Below are 18,907 nucleotides of genomic sequence, written 5' to 3' on the forward strand. Positions count from 1 at the left end.
TTTTGGGTAACAAAGGCTGACATAGAATTTAATTTGCAACATAAATGGTAAGAATACACAGCAAAGACAAATATTTTTATTATGTATTCCTGTGTTAAATTAATTTCTTACTCTTTTAGAATTAACATTAAAGAGGTTTTTCCAGTTTCCAGTTCACAGAACTAAGGATGTAGATGATGAGGGATAGCAAGTTCCTCAATAAATAAAGTTCCTTGGCTGTCACAAACCACCCTTTTCCCACCTTACCTTTCATTTGTTAGCAGTGTGGGTTTTTTATTCTAAAAAAACCCCAAAAACAACAAACACAATCAACCAAAAAATAAACCAGAACAAAAAGAAACCTTAATTAACTTAATTCCCTGACTTGGAACTTTGGCTTCTGCCTAGGCATTTAATACTTCTGAGTCACACTCATTTGACCCAGAAGTTTGGCTTTCCATATTGTCCAGTAGTTCTGGGATTTGAGAAAACACTCTGAATGCAGAAAGAGGGAACATGGATATATTATTCAGGAGTTTCTTTGAGAGAGGGAAGCTCATTTGAAATGTTTATAAAGTGTCCAGCAGTTGCAGATTGATTCCTACTGGAAGAAGGTGCAGAAAACTAAAGACAAGGGAATGAATCCGGGATTCCGAGTAAGGAAGCAGAACCAATCTGGCAGTCCATAAGTTCATGTCTGTAGAACTCTCTGGATTTCTACAGAGCTGGAGGTCTCTGCAGTGCCAGGGAGTTTGTTTTTAACTAAGGTGGGTTGATGGCTTGTTTTTGCAGACCTGGTGAAGCGCCACGCCGGCGTGCTGGGGCTCAGCGCCTGCATCCTGTCCAGTCCCTACGATGTGCCCACCTGGATGCCACAGCTCCTCATGGATCTCAGTGCCCACCTCAATGATCCCCAGCCTATTGAGGTAAAAATACAGCAGTTCTCCATTCAGCAGAACACAGCTGAATACCTGTGACTCATGCTTACTTCTCTTTTCCTAGAAAAGCATAGGAACCTATTAAGGAATTTAATTTCTGCTGCTTTTTACTAAATTACTCTGAATAGCTTTAAAGCATAACCTGCTTTTAAGTATTTTTTGTGGTAGAGCTGTCTTTGCTTTCAAATTTAAAGCTTTAAATTGAAAGCTGCAAGAACTGTATTTATAATGAGGAAGTGGGTTTTTTTTCATTAAAAATGTCCCTTTTGTGCATGCCATTCTAGGAAACATCAATCTGAACCAAAACATCAGTTCTGGAATTTTTAAAATGAAGTGTTACGAGCTGCCATAGAAATAAGCTTTTAAAGAAATAGTTACTTTTAACCCTTATTGTTTTCCCTTGTCTGTTGGGTGTCGTTGACTGTGGCTGTTTTAGCCAGAAGAATGAGATGAAGAATTCCTTTGATGTTTTCAGACCTAAAACACCCTTTTGAAACAGCCAGGGAAAAGGCAGTGGGGAAAAGCACTTGGCTTTTATTTTATAAGAATCTCTAAATGTTTCCCAGCTCAAAATTGTAGGTCCAGGAATCCTTTTTATAAGAATATTTGAGTCATGACCCTTGTCAAAAGACTAACCAGAACTGTGAAAATTAAAATCCTGGGCTGAATTCCCCAGAGCCCTCCTATCCCCTGGGTGTGTCCCAACCTTTGGTGGTACTGAGCAGTTGTGTTTGTTGTGTCCAACGTTGGTTTTGGTGTGGAGCTGGGGTCCCTGACTGACAGAGCTCCATCCCAATTGTGCTGGCAGATGACTGTGAAGAAAACGCTGTCCAATTTCCGGAGGACCCACCATGACAACTGGCAGGAGCACAAGCAGCAGTTCACAGATGACCAGCTCCTGGTGCTCACTGACCTCCTGGTTTCACCCTGTTATTATGCATAGGTGGGTCAGCTGATGGGTTTTGCCATAAGGTTCACTCTTAGGGATTCTGCTCTAGAGTCAGGAAGAATCCTTTATTAACCACAGGGGAAATGCTGCAGCCAAATGTCTGACCCTTGCCTCCTCCAGTGGTTTTATTTTGATTAAATATTTTAAATATTGTCCCTCTTTCTGTGCATCCCCGTGCTTTGCTAAGACATTTACACTTCTTTTCTTGAATATTGATGTTCCTTTTCTTCATTTTCTGCAAGTTGGCTGCCTTTTAAATGCCTGGCAGTGCCCCTAAAGTGCTGCTTTGTACTTCTGCTGCCTCTCAGGACTTTACACCACCCAGTCCAGGCTGTGACCTGCATCTCAGGATGGGGAATGGCTGCTACCACCCGGTTTCCTCTTCCAAACTCTGGCTTTGCTGCCGGGGCTCTTCACACAGGCATGTCCCCAAAGAGTGAATCCATTCCTGGGGTTTCTCTTTGTTACACCACGAGATTCCCATCTCTATTGTATTGTGATGTTTCGTGACAGTATTCCAAGAGAAGCTTTAATTCATCTTTTCATACAAACAAGAGCATGGGGTGATATTTGTGTTTTGAACTCTTTCTTCTTTCTTTTCAGGTTTCTCCCGGGGAAAATGAGGATGTAGGAATTTTTCTGCGAAATAAAGGAAACTCGAAAGAAATTGATCATGTAGAGAACTTTGTGCTGGAAATCCTGATGCCTAATCAAAACCACTTTTAAATACAAACCTAGAGACCTGGTTCTATTCAAAAGAATTTCACCTCCCCAGGGAGCAGCTGGGGGAGTCCCGAGGCTGCGCCTGCAGGGCCTGATCGTGAGTCCATGGCAAGACCCTTCTCCTTGGCCTGCATCCCACATCAGTCTTGTTTCTGCTTTCTTGCACACAGTGACCGACACTGCACATCCCTCACCCCCTTCTTCTGCCCCCTGTTCCCACCATTAAGGATATGCAGAACCAGAGAGTGCCGCAAACCGGAATTTTCTCAGTGGAGCTCTCCAATTCTGCCGATGCAGCTCCTCCCCCAGTCCCTACACAACCCCGGGAGCCTTCCTTCCTCAGAGTTTTATTTTTCACTACTGGGATTTGAGTACCATCCAGTCCACCTCAGGGCAGCATTGCCTTTTTGTATTCTCTCCCTTGTGCAAATGTAAATAGCTGAGCTCTGTGCAGTGCAGGGGTGGCAGCATGGGCAGCTCCTGCTGCCTGGCCAGGGCTTTGGGGTGTCTTGACCACATGTGGAATAAAAAAATAAATCTATGATTCTCTGCATATTTTTAAGGAGGAAATGGGTGTTTCCATGTAATTAGAATGCACAGATAGGAAATGATGGACTGTTAGTGGTGGTTGAATTCACGGAATGAAATGTATGCACAGTGTGGAAAGGCAGTTTGTAACAGTGTATTCTCCTAAAGATTGAGCAAGCATATCTCGTTTGAAGATTGTGGAAGCTCTGTGTTTTTTTTGCCTGCAGCTTTGTTAAGAGACTGGTATCAATTGGCTGTTTAACAAGCTGTTTAATATGTGTTACATAGTTGTAAAAGACTGTATAAATTGTAGAGGCATTGCATTGACAAAACATTGTACAGTTTGCAACCTTTTACATAACACCATTGTGAGATTAATTTGTAAAGATTCATACTTAGATGTTAATACAGTAGTGGTTCTGGCTTTTGTATCAAAACAAATGCCATTCTTAGTTTTTTAAATTATTTTCTTTAACAGAATATCTCTTTGTGTCTGAGAGGGTTTGTTTTGCTTTTCCTGTATCTCATGACTGCGTCTCATTCAGATTTTACTGCAACACGTGTGGCCATTTCTCCATGCTGACATCACATATTCTGGTGTGATCCATTCAGAGAACGTGAGGTACATGGAAATAACTCATAAACTGCTGTGTGTTTCATCTTTCATGCAAAACCCCCCAGGAGCACTGAGACCTTTGTGTGGCTCATCCCAAACTTCCAAGCACAGCAGTGCTCCTGGGGCAGTATTTAAGGAGTGTCAGCACATGGATGTAACCACTGTATAGCGTAGTGCCAAAATTATGATTTCAATTGTGTACGTAGTTTAAGACCCAATAAATGGACTGTTTGTAACTACTGCATCTTCCTGTATTTCTAAAAAGGAAATGTGTTGGTTTGAGACCGTAACTTCAGGTTTTTACAGTGATTTTGAGCTTTTGGATGAGGCCTGTGTTTGTCCTGGGATTTGGTAATGAGTTAAGGCAACATTAAGGATTAATTAAAGATCCTGTTCTAATGTCTAGGAAATCAGCTTTTACATTTATGGAGAAATAGCTTGTGCCAGGAAAACACTTGTTAACTTCTGAGAACTGGAGAAACTTGTTTTTGTTGGTGAGGGTTTTGCTGATAGAATTAAATCTTCACAAGTGACGGAAAGCCTTTACTGCAGAGGATCATCTCTAAAGGATCCTTGGCTGATGAAGTGTTGGAGCAGATATTGCATGTGCTGTTCTGCAGCTCTGCTGCTTTGTGCTGTACTTGGGAATCTCTTTCCTTAGTCAGGGTGTAGCTGGAATTGGCTAAGGATTCAGTGCACTGTAGGGAATCAAGCTCTGGTCAGGAGTGGTATTAACTCCCAACACCTTATAAACCCACAGTAAATTGCTTTATCCAAACTGATCCCCCAGTAAATACAGCACAGAATTCAAAATACATTTCTATAGGATAAAAGACACCTGTGAGTTCAGTGCTGGTTGAGTTTTGGTGAAGGAAGGGTTGTTAGTCTCTTATCCTGAAAATGCAGGAACAATTTTTTACCACCAGATACCTCAACTCCATTACTGGATTTATCCTCTAACTTTCCCCAAGCAACACCCACATCCTGAATTCTGAACCTCCATCATTGATGTCTTATACTGTCTCTTCCCTGAAGCTTTCAAGATAAACCAACTGCAGTACCTCAGTCTGGAGAGGGAGAGATTTCTAGCATGAGAAGAGAGAATTTTTCCCCTTGGAACAGGAAAGGAAATGGAAAAATATCTTGAGGATAGTTTGATAGCCTCAACATCCTTAGTGACCACCTGTCAGACTGCACAGACAACCTGTGACCATCATGGGGAAGCACCAAAGGAAGGCAGAAATGTAAGGCAAAATTTGGGATGTTTGGGAAGTTATTTTGGTTTGTTGAGGTCGGGCTTTTTTTGTTGGGTTTTTTTGGGGGTTTGATTTGGGTTTTAAGCACTCAAGTTGCCAGTTACACTGCTCAGTGACTCTTGCTAGACCATTAAGTGGTGTGATCTCCCACATTTCCATCATCAGGTGGGTATATTTGATTTTTATCTTGACATGTAAGAAAATTACCAAGCAGTCAAATTAGACTTTTACCCTGTGCTTTTGTATTGTGCCACAGTCTCAGCATTGGTGGATTGTGCTGCTAATAAGTTTGTTAGTTTTGGGGTTTTAATTACAGAGGCAAAGAGATGAAGTTCCTTATTTCTGGTATATTAGGACTGTATTCCTGTTATGTCCAGGTATCTCCCTTTCCCCCTTCTTACTTCTTTCCCAGGCTGCTGGGACTGCTGTGCTGGGTACACTGGATGATGTGATGATGTCTCCTGTCAGTTTTTCACAGTTAGGCATCCCCAGCATCCCACACCCTGCTCAGTCTCACACTTCCTTCCACAGCTTCAGGCTTCCTGGAATCCTGAAACACAGCCTCCAGCTCCCTTTTCCCCAGCACTCTGGAAAACACAATAATCTGGTAAAATGCAAGGGGGAAAATAAAGCCCAGTGGCAGTAGAAGGGTTTGCTGTCCACTGACCTGGGAAGATTTTAACTCTAACCCTGCTGTGAGTTACAAGCTGATGTGTTTTGTATCCTCATAGCATCCTGCAGTATCTGGAAGGCATCTTCTAGGGATTTCTAATAAAAGGAGGGAAATTTGACCTCAGCCTGCTCTAGACTTCCCAGCTGCCAGCAGGCAGAGGAATCCGTGCTCCAAGGAAGGGGTTCCAGGTGGTTAATCCAAGGCAAAGTCCTCAGGGCACTGGTGCCGTGGTAGTTACAGCCTGGTTTAATATCAAACTCTGTGGAATATGTAGAATATTGCTGAGCAGATTTTGCTGCTGCAGATGGAGCTGGGCACACGCTTCCCTTGGAGTATACAAGATGCCATCATTTCTGATTGCCTTCTTAGGAAAGCCAGCAAGAAACCAAATAAATCTGTTCTAGCAATAAGTGCAGTCAGATTACAGTAAGTCCAGGTAGAAGCCCAGCTGAGCTGACCTTGAAAGTATTCTTTTAAAAGCTTTTCACTGCTGCTCTTATTTATTCTGTCCTCGCTTTTATTTCTATTTTTTTTCTGGGTTAATTTCCCCTTTTATTATTCCAGCTGCTTTCCCCTAGAACTCTTTTGTTAAAATCATAAGATACAAATCTTAGGCTGAGATGAGAGCAGATTCCAACAATTAAAAGTAATTTCCAGTAAATATCTGCAAAAGAACACTTGTCAAAAATGCCTTGGGAACATTGTTTCTCCTTATGCAGTAGGAATCCAAGACTGAACAATGAGAACCTTGATGGGTCTAGAGAGCACTGGATTTTTAAGGAATTAGTTTAAGGAAAGGCTTGAGTGCTGCAAAGAGTAAATGCCCTTGTACCTTGTGCAAGCTAAGTTTTGCTCTTGTGATTCCTACCTTGCAAAACACACTTTCTTCCACTGCTTTTCTCCCCCACGCAAACTTTGGCAAATCTTTTAAAACCTAAAAAGTCCTTTTTAAAAGGGACACTGGTGACAAATTTTGCTGTGCCACAGGGGCTGGGCAGGGCTTTGTGCTCCCATAGAGATCCTTTTTGCCTCAGCTCATTTCCTTGCTCCCTGAGAACAATCCCTTCTCATTTTCTGCTGGAATGTTTAAGTCTTTCAGGCTTGAACCAGCTACACTTTCCCCTCCATTTCAAAACACAGTTAATAACTGTAGAGGGGTAAAACAACCAAACTTTGCATTAGGCTAACACCTTGTCACTCTTGTTGAATCCCGTAATTCAGTGTCCTCTGATGTTTTTAAATAAGAAAATTCAAGGAGGGAGATCCCAGTTTGTCAATGAAAAAGCCACTCTTACTCAGGAGGGCCAAGATTCACCCACAGATTTCAAATTAACTATGACTGGAGAGCAAAAATACAAGTAAGGAAAAATAAGAGACAGCCAAGCTGAGAGAGGACATGATTAAAAGCCACAGGAAACCATGTTTTGGGTTTTGAACCTTCCCCCTCATGTGCACAACCAGTTTTAGGATAAAACCAAGGCAAAATGCACCTGCCCATGTTGTAAAGCACTTCTGCAGCTAACTGCTGGCATTTCCCCCCAGAAAAATCCACTCCCATTGCCACTGGGAGTGTGTTTAGCAGGGCAAGGCTCACAGGCCAGGCTGCTGTCACCAGCCAGAGGGTTATAAAAACATTGCTCTGGGTTTAGAAAGGAATATTGAGAAACAAACAGGCACTGGGAAGCTTTCAGATATCAAACTTGCACACTTGTGGTTATCTGGATGGTTCCACAAACCACCTGGGGTAGAGGTTGGTTATTAAAACAATAGATTAATGTATATATAATGATTTTAAGACAAGTGCATGCATAAGTCGGAAATACTGGCTCTCCTGTGTTTTCATAGGGCTTTAGTGCCTTGCCTGGCTGGATTTTTGTCTTTCCACCTGGATTTCCAGTGCTGTGGAGGCCCCTCAGCTGTGTCTGCCTCAGAGAACGTGCACTGAGCGTTTCCTCACCCTCACATCCCTGTAAGTACTTCAAAACCATCCCTTTAATGCTCAGCTCTCCATCACTACAATGTTTGTGATAGCAGTTGGCAGCTAAGAGATAAATGATGCTGATTCTTTTCCCTCCTGTTGGGAACACAGAAGATGCTTGGCCTTAGATCCTGTGCTTCTGAGTGAATACAAAGGGCAGCCTGGCCCCACTGAGCTGGCTCAGGAAGGTGATGCACAAGTGCAAGCAGGGCAAGAGCAGCATGCAGAACTTTGATGTTGATGCTGAACAGGTTTTGGGTTGAGGCAGGTGTTTTGTTGGTACACAGATCCTCTGCTCTGGGGGGACCCTACCTGGAACACTGCGTCCAGCTCTGGGCCCCTGGTACAGGGAGGAACTGTTAGAGCGAGTCCAGAGGAGCCACCAAGCTGATCAGAGGGATGGAGCAGCTCTGCTGTGAGGAAAGGCTGAGAGAATTTGGATTGTTCAGCCTAGAAAAGAGAAGCTTCAGGCTGACCTAACTGCAGCCTTCCTACCTGAAGGGAACTTAAAGGAAAGATGAGGCAAGACTATTTACAAGGGCATGTGACAGGACAAGAGAAAATGGGTTCAAACTGAGAGTTGGTTCAGATTGGATATTAGAAAGAAATACTTTCCTGTGAGGTTGGTGAGGCCCTGCTCAGGGAAGCTGTGGCTACCTTGGGAGTGTCCACGGCCAGGCTGGAGGGGCCTTGCAGCAACCTGGGCTAATGAAAGGTGTCCCTGCCCATGGCAGGGAGAGGAACGAGATGGTTTTGCGGTCCCCTTCCCACCCGAACCCTTCCCTGATGCTCTAGACCACATTCGCCTCTGCTCCACCCGCTCGCATCGCCGCTGCTCCCCGAGCTGGAGCGGTGAGGATACAGCGCCAGCGAGGCTTTGGGGAGCTCGGTGCCGCCTCCCCGAGGCCCTCCCGTGCCTGCCGGCTGTCCCCGCGGCTCTGTCCCCGCCGCTCGGTCCCTGCCGCGGCGGAGGGAGCGCACCGGAGCGGGGAGGGGCCGGGCCGGCCGCCATGGCGGGGCGGGCGGCGCTGAGGCGGCGGTGAAGGGGCCGGGCGGGAGCCCTGAGGCGGCGATGAGGGGGCGGTGAGGAGGCAAGGCGGGAGCCCCGCGGCGGCGATGAACGGGCTGTGAAGGGGCCGGGCGGCGATGAGCGGGCTGTGAAGGGGCCGGGCGGCGATGAGCGGGCTGTGAAGGGGCCGGGCGGCGATGAGCGGGCTGTGAAGGGGCCGGGCGGCGATGAGCGGGCTGTGAAGGGGCCGGGCGGCGATGAGCGGGCTGTGAAGGGGCCGGGCGGCGATGAACGGGTCAGGGCGGCTGCCGGCCGGGCCCGCGGAGCAGCTGGGCACGAACGGCAGCGGCCCCGCGGAGCTGCGGGAGGGCACCCACGCCGCCACGCTGGCCGCCTGCGCCTCCCTGCTGGCCCTCGTCTTCTGCCTCGGCTCCTACGGCAACCTCATCGTGCTGCTCTCCTTCTTCGACCCTGCCCTCCGGAAATTCCGCACCGACTTCGACTTCATGATCCTCAACCTCTCCTTCTGCGACCTCTTCATCTGCGGCGTGGCCGCCCCCATGTTCGCCTTCGTCCTGTTCTTCGGCCCGGCCCGCGGCGTGCCCGGCACCTTCTGCTTCACCTTCCACCTCACCAGCTCCGGCTTCATCATCATGTCGCTCAAGACGGTGGCGGTGATCGCTCTGCACCGGCTGCGCATGGTGCTGGGCAAGCACCCGCACCGCGCCGCCTCCGCGCCCTGCTCGCTGCTGCTCACGCTGCTGCTCTGGGCCGCCAGCTTCACCCTGGCCACGCTGGCCACGCTTCGCAGCCGCGGCTCCCGCCTCTGCCTGCCCATGGCCAGCCTGCCCAGCGGGCAGGGCAGGCTCATCCTCTACCTCTACGTTACCGACTTCATCTGCTGCGTGGCCGTGGTGTCCGTGTCCTACGTGATGATCGCCCAGGCCCTGCGCAGGAACGCGCGGGCGAGGAAGGGCCCGCCCGCGGTGGCCGTGGGCACCCCCAGGGCTCAGCCCTTCGCGGGGCCCGGGGCCGTGCCCGCCCTGTACAGGACCCAGAGCTGCACCAAGCCACCCCACGGCCATGCCAAGCTCGCCGGCCGGCTCCCGCTGGCCTCGGCCGTCAACCTGGCCACGGCCAAAGACTCCAAGGCGGTGGTGACGTGCGTGGTCATCGTGCTCTCCGTCCTGGTGTGCTGCCTGCCCCTGGCCATCTCCTTGGTGCAGGACATGCTGTCCGGCAGCGGTGGCTTTGTGCTCTACCAGTTTGAGCTGTGTGGGTTTACGCTCATTTTTTTCAAGTCGGGATTAAATCCCTTTATATATTCCCGCAACAGCGCGGGGCTGCGGAGACGCGTGCTCTGGTGCCTGCAGTACGTGGCCCTGGTCTTTTTCTGCTGCAAGCACAAGACGAGGCTTCGAGCCATGGGCAAAGGCAGCCTGGAGGTCAACAGGAACAAGTCGTCCCACCACGAGACCAACTCAGCCTACATGTTGTCTCCAAAGCCTCAGAAGAAGGGTTTGGAGCAGGCGTGCGGTGCCAGCCACTCCAAGGACAGCGTGCTGAGTCCCAAGGCGTCTGCGGGGCAGCAGCACTACGGGCAGAGCAGCTCCACGCCCATGAACACGCGGATCGAGCCCTACTACAGCGTGTACAACAGCAGCCCCTCGGCGGAGGTGAGCACTCCTCACAGCCTGCAGCCCGCGGGCTTTGCCTTCGCCAAGCCCTGCATCCCTGCGCTCCATCCCTCCGGCAGCGCAGGGCGGGACATACCGCTGCCCTCCGTGTAGCCTTGGCAGCGGCCAGCCCTTCCAGAGGGTCCCCTGCTCTGCTCCGGGGAGGAATTGCTCCATTCTCCATGATACTGCTGCCGATGGATAGAAACACCGCTCCCGTTTGCGTTTGAGGCAAACGCGGAGCTGTCGCCTCCGTGACGCGCTCTGGAGATCCCGTGGAGAGCCAACAAGGGGGATATTTTACATTTGGGATTGTTGCACAAAGGTGGTTTTGTTACTCACTTTTACTGCTGGGCAAGTAGAAAAAACCCTAGATGCCACGATTATGTGGTTTATTGTGACATAAGGCCAGGTTGGGCAGGGCTGAAAGTAACCTGGGATATAGGGGAAGGTGTCCCTGCCTGTGGCAGAGGATGGAACTGGATCATCTTTAAGGTCCCTTCTAACCCAAACCATGCCATGATAATGCCGAGTATTATAATAATATAATAAAATACCTTGTATTTTCAGGAAGGAAGAATCAGAAAGATGCTTGGTAGTATTTGAATTTAAACTCTTCCCGTTGCAGAAGGTTGGAAGAACCAATGTTTTCTAACAAAACAAAAACAAAAGTCCTTTATCTTCATGGGGTGAAACCGTGGTTCTGTTGAGGTAAATGGCAAAATTCCTATGAACTCAGCTGAAGTTCAGGATTTCAGTTTTGGCTTCTTCAAGTGGGACAAGGTTTTGTTTGGTCAGTGTTACATTTCCACTGGGGAGGGACATTTGGGAAGTGTGGCACTGGGATAAACCTCTGCAGTCTATATCTGCTGGGCATTGGTTTTAATGATGGTGGCATTCTGTATCCCCAAATTATTTGGAGAAGTGTTTTACATCTGATAGAAATAACCATGTGCTACTGAATTATTTGCATTACTTGAGGATAAAGATTAATTTTGCAGTATTATGTGACTGATACACCAGGAGGAGCAGAGTCACCTCTGGAATTCCCTAACTGGTCAGCTGTCAGGCACAGAGTCGTGTTGCTGCTTGCTCTTTTTGCCCATGACTTTGTATGAATTGTGATTTGGCTATTCCTGATGGGAAGAACTGACAGCTGTTAACATTTCTAAAACCAGAATGACAAGTTTTTGAGGTTTTGTTAAGTCTAACATCAGTTTCATCTGTCTGCTTAGAAATTTTGTCTGTTGGTCTACACAGCAAGCAAGTAACAGAAGTTAATTATTTTTTTTACAAATTCACCCATTTGTGTTGTATCTTATTGTGGGAATTCCATGGGAGACAGAACAATTCAGGGGTGTTTAAATTCCTTACTTACACTTCTTGCTCTAAGTGGCCAGATCTCTTCCAAACAAGCAATCACCTTTCAGCTTCTGTGGACTTCAGCAGAGCCTCAGTGTCTCCAAAATAATTGTGCCACAGGCTTTTGATACCTTGCTATAGGAAAGTGCCACATCTTCAGCAAAATGACAGTGATGGGAACGTGATTTGTTACTTTAGGAACAAAAAATGTCCACATCATTGCTGTCTGTGAGTTGTTGGTTCAGGCTTTTTGTTAACTAAACTGTTCTCAAGATTCTCCTGGAACACTGTTCTTTGTTTAACACTGAATATGAATTAATTCTGAATAATTCAAACCAGCTTTCTTGCAATAAAATCAGTGTGAACAACTTTCTAATACAAATGTAAAATGGAAATTATTTCCATAAGTCTTTTCTCTCTGCCCAGGGTTTTTTTTTTTTTTCTCAAAAAGAATGTGTTTTTTTCTAAACTAAGTACAAAAGATAATGAGAAGATCTTGTTTGACTGTTCTGTATTTGAATTTTTCTTCAGTACAAATTGTACTGGAGGGAAGCATATACGTGAGGCAGTTTTGGGGCTTTGCTGTGTATTTGTGCAACTTCTCCTGTGCCTTTAGATCACATGAACTTCATCACATGTTTCAAAATTAAACCACTCACACCTCATAAAACATTTGCATTGAGTATTCACGTAGGAGTCAAGCAAGAAGGGGCCAAGCAGGAGGTTTTATTGCTTTTATGTGACAAAAGAACTGAAGTCCCATCAAAGCTCTTTGTAATTTGCTCTCTGTTAACTCCCGGTGCCCGCTGTGCCCTTAACACCACCTGTGTAATTAATATTGGTGTTAATTTGTACAGTATCATAGTGCCAGACAGGAAAGTGCAGGAAAGACCTTTTCATCTGCAGGAGGAACAAAACCTGATTTAAGTTGCTAGCTGTACTAAATGGCTGTTTTATGAGAGGTTCATGGATGTAGTAAATTGAGATTGGAATTTGAAAGCAGGTACAACTTTGCAGTGAATCATGGACTGAAGTAATCAAGTTTTTGATAAAATAGTTGGCTTAGACTCTTCTGGAGTATAACTTCTCCTTTTTTTCCCCTTAGCCTCTTCTATCAGAAGCCTGCTGAGCACAGAACCAGTAAAGAACCAGTAAAGCTCCAGTACAGTGTCACTGCAAGGTTAACAAGCAGCAATGGAATTGAGAGGGAAGCAGCAGAATGTGGAGGTGGGAAGAGAGGAAGTGAGAAATGTGACCACTGAATGCTTTAGAAAGAGGAAAGCCTAAAGGTTATTAGAAAACAACTGCTTAACTAATTGTGGCTCATTAATCTCATTAGCAAGGGACTTCTGGTTGCTTAAATGAACAAAAATATGTGTAATATTTTTATAATTCCCAGTCTTTTTAAGCCCTAAATCTCTGCAGTGAAAAGAGTTGGCTTTTTCAGTTGCTGGCCTGCAGGAGTTTTAGGAGTTTTATCCTAATATGTGAAACCTCAAAGCTGATGATGCCAAATCATATTGCTGAGGAAAGCTGGGTTTGCACTGAGTTCCAAGGGATCTCTGTCAATGGAGATGTTTGTTGCATGTTCCCCCTTTTGGCAGCAAATAGGTTGGTATTGGTCTTGTTTTGTCACAGCAGGGCCAATTCCTTTTCAGAGTGTGTGTTCCAAACATGCTGCATTCCTGGATTTGGGATTTCCTGCTGGGAAGTTGTTTGTGTTTGCTCATCATAGGAGCGAGTTCAAGTCGTGCTGCACCAAAGCATTTGTCCTCACCTGGTGTTTATTTTTTGTCACAGTCTGGTGATTTCCCTTGAATGTGAAAGTTGGATCAGCTGAATTTATTTTGTTTTTTTCCCAAACACAATAAATAAAATTATCAAGTGGCACTAGGTGAGGGCAAGGACCATGCAGAGGTAGCACTGAATCCATTGGAAATGGGTCAGGGTGGCTGTGTAAGGTGGAACTTCCCTAAATCTAAATAATAATGTACAGAACTTGCTTATTCTTCAGAGATTTGTGATTAAACAAAGCTCACCCCAGTTATTTAACAGCAGAGACCACCACACTCAGCTGATCCTTTTTGTACTGTTTAGTTTTATATTTTATTCTGGATTTACAGAAGATTTTCAAGTCTCGTCCCTTCCAGCAGTCACTGAACCCAAAGTCTGTAGCAGTGTGGGTTTAGCCTCTCTGGGAGGGCTAAATTAATTCAATCTTTAATCTTTCCTTGCCAAAGCACAGAAAGGAGCTGCTCCCATGTAGCAGTGTGGTTTGTGGGTCTCATACCTGCACACAGGGTGTGTTCCCACCTTAAGCTGTGCCAGAACTGGGAATCTGTAGTCCAGTCCTAAGACATTGCTTCTCACTGCCACCACCTCAGGAAGGCAGCAAGGACATGCAGTGTGACTTGAGCAGTTCTTCCTTTCAGGTGACATCCACAGCACTTTACAGAAGTGCTGGGAATAGCTGAACAAATTCAAGCATCCAGCAGGAAAAGGCTTTTTATCAGTGCTCAGGCCTCATCCCTTCAGGATTCTTTATCAGAGGGAATAACAGGTTTGCTGCAGTCCCCCCTAGGAGCCTCTCCTGGGACTGACCCAGACAAACCCCTGGGCATCACAGCAGCCTTTGCAGGAGGTAAATGCTTTTCTCGGAGCACAGGCTTTCCAGGCACAGCCCTCAGAGTTCCCTGGATCTCATTCCAGCTCCTGCATTTCCAGAGTGGATCCGTTCTCCGCTCTCACCAGCGGCTCGTTGGTTGTTTTTAGGACAGCTTTTAGCTGATGCCAGAACATTTTCTGCTTATGTTCCTCAAGGCTCCACTTCAAGTAGGTTTTCCTTCTCAGCAGTTTCCTGAGTTTGCTGAATTTCTGTGGGACGCTGTGGGGTGGGAGATCTTCCAGCACAATCATGATGAGGGAATCCAGGTTTTCATTCAGGACCCGGTGTTCAGCAAAATACAGCTCATACTGACACCAGCAGCTGTTCACAAAGCTGGGAGAGAGAACAAAAAGCACTTTATGGCTGTTCTCTATGCAGTAAAAAATGTTCCCAAGCACAGGATGCCCTGGTTTGAAATCCCTCTCATGGTAACATATCCTGAACCCGTCATTTTCCAGCTTTTCCAGCAGGTTCTCTTTGGTCCAGTGGGCGTCGTGCTCGCTGTACGAGACGAAGGCATCGAAGAGTTTGTTTTCTGGCCTCTTCTCGTACTGCTTCCTCTTGGCCATGCACCAGTACCAGCCCATCCTGATGTACCAGGGCCCGTCCAGCCGCCAGCAGAGCGCGATGAGGGCCAGCACGGCCAGGCCGGCGGCGCCGGCGGTCACGGCCAGCTGGACACCCAGGGAGCAGCGCAGCAGCGTCAGGCGGCTGCTGCCCACCAGCGAGCCCCGGCGCTCCGGGGGAAAGCTGCACCTCACGGCCCCCCTGCCCCTGATCTCCAGCTGGGGCTCGTGGAGGTAGACGTTCACAAACCAGTACAGGTCACAGGTGCAGAAAAAATGCTCCCCTTGAACAGTCAGAACCCTGAGGCTCGTCAGCGGGCCAAACGTGGCCTCCACGATGGTCGTGATGGCGTTGTCACTGATGTCCAGCTCGACCAGAGAAGCTGGCAGAGAGCCACGCTGCAGAAAGGAGATCTTATTCCCTGATAGATTCAAATACTTGAGCCCTGGGAGGGATTCCCCAAAGGCATCGGGCAGCTCTGGGATCAGGTTGTGGCTGCTGTCCAGGCTGCTCAGTGCAGGAAGGCGGCCGGCAGGCTCCAGACGTGTGATCTGGTTCCCAGAAACATTGAGATGTTCCAGCTTCTCCAGGACAGAAGTTAAGGACAGCACCTTCACCTTGTTTTTACTAAAATCACATTTTTTTAAGGCTGATGGAAAATACTCCATGGGTATATCCATAACTTTGTTATTTTGAATCCTAAATACAGTTAAGCTGGAGAGGGATTTCAGGCTGGGGTGGATGACTTTGATGTCATTGTTGCTGATGTCGAGATGCTGCAGGGAGGGTGGGAAATTGGGAAGTACAGAAATGTGGTTGCTGCTGAGGTCCAGAAATAACAGTTCTTCCACTGTGTCAGCAAACCACTCTGGCAGTTCCACAATGGAGCAGTTGGACATCTCCAGGTGTTTCACTTTCTCAGGAAGGCTTCCAATGGGTGTCCCAGCCTCGTTCCTGACAAAGGAGATGGCACTGATGTGTACGGTTCCAGGGGGAGGGGCACACATTGGAAGCGTATTCCCGCTTTCTGGGAATGCTGTGTAGATGAAATGGTTTCCTTGAACATACATTTTTTCCAAGTTAAACAGTTTTGCAGCAAAATTCAGGGGTATTCTGCTGATGTTGGTGAAGGACAAATCAATTTCCTTGATGCTGGGAGGGAGGCACAGCGTATCCAGGCTGTTGATGGGGTTGTTGCTGATGTTTAGGAACAAAAGCTGGTGGGATGGGAACTTACAGAAGAACTCAGCATCCAGGATGTTAATGGTTAACTTGTTGAAGCTGGCGTCGATGGACAGCGTGTTTTCCATTGGGAAGAACAGGGAAATCAGAGACAGAAGATCCATTTCCACATTGTTGTGACTGATGTCAAGCTCCAAAATCCTGCCCAGCTGGGCTTGGCAGAGGTTGTCATCCAGTTTTACCATCAGCTCGTCCTGGGTGAGGTTGCTGTGGGACAGGTTGAGTGTCCCGTTGATGGGAGTTCCGCAGAGGGTGGGCTCAGGTGTGGCCGTGGGAAGGGCTGTTGTGTTCCTCTCTCCCCTCCGAAGAATATTCCCTGTGCTTCTCCTGAGCCTGGGGCTAAGGATTTGCAGGAGAGACAGAATTCCAGAATGTGACAGCTTCTCAGTGGGAGCAGGAGGCTCCAGAGCAGCCCCTGAGGATTTGCCAGAATTCCTGGAAAGCTGCAGGGACCCTGGAGCTTTGCCAGTGGATGAGAGCTTCAGGTGGGGTGGGAGATCTGACAGAAGCAGCTTCTCATCATTAAATGATAAATCTGCAGAAACCAGACTGAGCAGACTCTGGAAAGCTCCAGGCTCAACAGCCCTGATCTGATTGTAGGAAAAGTCCAGAACTTCCAGCCAGTCAAATCCTTCCAAGTCTCTCTTGGTAATTTTTTCGATGACATTGTGTGAGAAATTGAGAGCTCTTGCTGTTTTCGGAGCTTGTGCTTCTGAGACAGAGGAGAGATTTGAATAGGAGTAGTTATAAACCAGAGAGGGTGGAATTGTTCTCCACATTAGGAATCCATGTGCTCCGCTGAGTAAGAAAGGAATGAAGTAGAAATGAAGGCAGCCAGGAAGGATCCTCATCCTGGAGAAAATAAATATTAAATCCATCATTATAATACATTAATGAATATGCTTTAAAATAATCCTTATTTACTCAAAGTCCAGAAATTGTTTCATTAGTTGTATCCATGAAACCCTCTTTATCCAGCAAAATAAAACACATCTTACTTCAGAGTAAGAGAGAGTCAGAGAATGGTTTGAAGGAGAGCACTGTTCATCTGAGGACACGGTAGATACATTTTTCTTTGTTTTGTGTCCCAGGCGGCCCTTGTAATACCATTTTCTGCCTGCACAATCTGAAATACCTTTCATGGCTCCGTGGGACTCAGGTTTTATGTCTCCCATCCTGGTGCACGACAACCAAGTAAGTCTGACCCCTCCAAACCCTGTTCAGCCACTTCAGTGACGCCCCAGGGAGCCCCACGGAATTGTGTGACCATGGATCTTCCCCTGATCCCAGCGCTGGAGCTTTGCTCTGCCGAGGATTTACCGGTTTTGTTTGGCCTTACCTGTCGAAGTTTTCTTGGAAGCAGGGTATGGGAGGCAGCCAGGAGAGGTCACTGCCCCAGTGACCCGCAGCATTCCCAGCTCCGGGAGCGTCGCTGCCCGGCCCCAGCCGTGCCCCGGCTGTTTGCCACGAGTCCCTGTCCCTGCTGCTCCAAGCCGTGTTTGCTCCCTGCACAGGCAGCTGCAGAGCTCCGTGTGAGTGACCTGGGTCACCACGGTCCCCTCTGCTGCCCACCGGGCCTGGGCCACCAGCTTGAGCTGCAGGGAAGGGACGTCAGTGACTTCCCAGCTCTGTCCCACACCGCCAGCAGGACCCCCAGCCCACCCCGCATCCCGCAGAACACCGGGGTGGGAGCAGCATCGTCAATTCATCACACAGCTGTCTCCTCGCTTCCAGCCGCCCTCCCATCCCTCTGACCCCTGTACCTGCTCTCCTGGGCGCTCCTCCCTCACCTCCTGCTGCCTCGGGTGCTTTTTGTTGGGCTGGCAGCGGAGCGGGCACCCCGGGTCCGCCCAGCCTCGCCCCCTGCCCTGTGCCCGGCGGAGGATGAGGAGGTGGTGCCGGAGATGATCCTCCCCGGTGAAATCCGTCAAGTTTTCCCCTTCGAGCCGCTTGCTCTCAGGCGTTGCCCAAGCCGTGGCCGAGGGGGAAATAAAAGGTGGAAGTTGCTCGTTTAATGCACCGCAGTGTGATCCCGAGGGTTTGCCTCGGCATCACAGGTGGGGAAAAACTGAGAAACCGGGTTCAGCAAGGAGGGCGTGGGCTGGCCAGAGCCCAGCAGGGACAGACCGCAGGAGTGCCGGGGAAACGCAGGGCAAAGGATGGAGCAACACCGTGGTGCTGTGGTCGTGCTCTGTCAAAAACAGCACTGCTAACGGGAGCAGAGCCAAAGGAGCGATCCAGACAAAGCTGACCCTGGCCTCATTAACTCAGAAATTCAGGTTACTTGTGCTGTTAGCCCATGCTGATGACCAGAGTCACTCAAACTCCTCGTAACTGTGAAATTACATCAACTATAACTTCACCTTTGCCTCTCCCTCAAATCAAATAATGTAAAAACAGCTTCAGTGGGGAGGGAGGTCAGAGGAGAGGCCGTCACACATCCTGGGGGTCAGGTGATGCCCCACAGCAACCCCTGGGTAAGAACCTTACTCTGAATTATTGCCTAGAGCTTTCACTGTCATCAGAGCTTGCTTTTGTATCGCTTCCAATTTTTTTCCCCACTCTTTTGCAACCACATGGCTGAAAACTCTCACAGCAGCCCAGAGGTGCCTCTGTCCAGCCCTGGGGGCTGGAAAACCCAAGGTGGTTTGTGCTGTCTGGTCTGACCGGGCACTTTCCTGCTGTGGCAGGTTCTGGGAATTGCCCCACAGTCATCTGTTCTTCATTTAATCTTTAATCTGCTCTT

The 18,907-nt window shown here is 48.0% G+C and overlaps 3 protein-coding genes and 1 long non-coding RNA gene across 12 annotated transcripts in view; 2 read left to right on the top strand and 2 right to left on the bottom strand.

The window, feature by feature from the left end:
* PSME4 (proteasome activator subunit 4) overlaps positions 1 to 2,533 on the top strand; it is a 54,248-nt gene extending 51,715 nt beyond the window's left edge. For all 8 annotated transcript variants that reach the window (XM_086875145.1, XM_086875147.1, XM_086875148.1 and 5 more), the window contains 3 exons: positions 772 to 905; positions 1,726 to 1,860; positions 2,470 to 2,533. In XM_086875145.1, the coding sequence (XP_086731271.1) occupies positions 772 to 905; positions 1,726 to 1,860 (269 nt within the window). In that variant the 3' untranslated portion in view covers positions 2,470 to 2,533. The remainder of the gene's footprint in view (positions 1 to 771; positions 906 to 1,725; positions 1,861 to 2,469) is intronic.
* Positions 1 to 8,586, bottom strand: LOC111926395 (uncharacterized). Its single transcript, XR_002862893.2, has 2 exons — positions 8,503 to 8,586; positions 1 to 4,405 (listed from the first exon to the last, which is right to left on the bottom strand). It is a non-coding gene; the product is annotated as an uncharacterized LOC111926395 (long non-coding RNA).
* Positions 8,587 to 8,824: 238 nt separating this feature from the next.
* Positions 8,825 to 12,069, top strand: GPR75 (G protein-coupled receptor 75). Its single transcript, XM_023923055.2, has one exon. The coding sequence runs from the start codon at positions 8,937 to 8,939 to the stop codon at positions 10,437 to 10,439; it is 1,503 nt and encodes a 500-aa protein (XP_023778823.2). The 5' UTR covers positions 8,825 to 8,936; the 3' UTR covers positions 10,440 to 12,069.
* Positions 12,070 to 12,392: 323 nt separating this feature from the next.
* LOC111926389 (toll-like receptor 2) lies at positions 12,393 to 18,132 on the bottom strand. Of its 2 annotated transcripts, none has more exons than XM_086875149.1 (2): positions 17,925 to 18,132; positions 12,393 to 17,013 (listed from the first exon to the last, which is right to left on the bottom strand). In XM_086875149.1, the coding sequence occupies exon 2, from the start codon at positions 17,010 to 17,012 to the stop codon at positions 14,388 to 14,390; it is 2,625 nt and encodes an 874-aa protein (XP_086731275.1). In that variant the 5' UTR covers position 17,013; positions 17,925 to 18,132; the 3' UTR covers positions 12,393 to 14,387. The 2 variants fall into 2 exon arrangements, with proteins under 2 accessions (XP_086731275.1, XP_023778822.2); XM_023923054.2 differs by having other exon boundaries at positions 17,501 to 17,949.
* Between the last annotated feature and the right edge of the window lie 775 nt (positions 18,133 to 18,907).

The sequence above is a fragment of the Cyanistes caeruleus genome, chromosome 2 (assembly GCF_971803275.1).
Source record: "Cyanistes caeruleus chromosome 2, bCyaCae1.hap1.1, whole genome shotgun sequence".
Taxonomy (NCBI): domain Eukaryota; kingdom Metazoa; phylum Chordata; class Aves; order Passeriformes; family Paridae; genus Cyanistes; species Cyanistes caeruleus.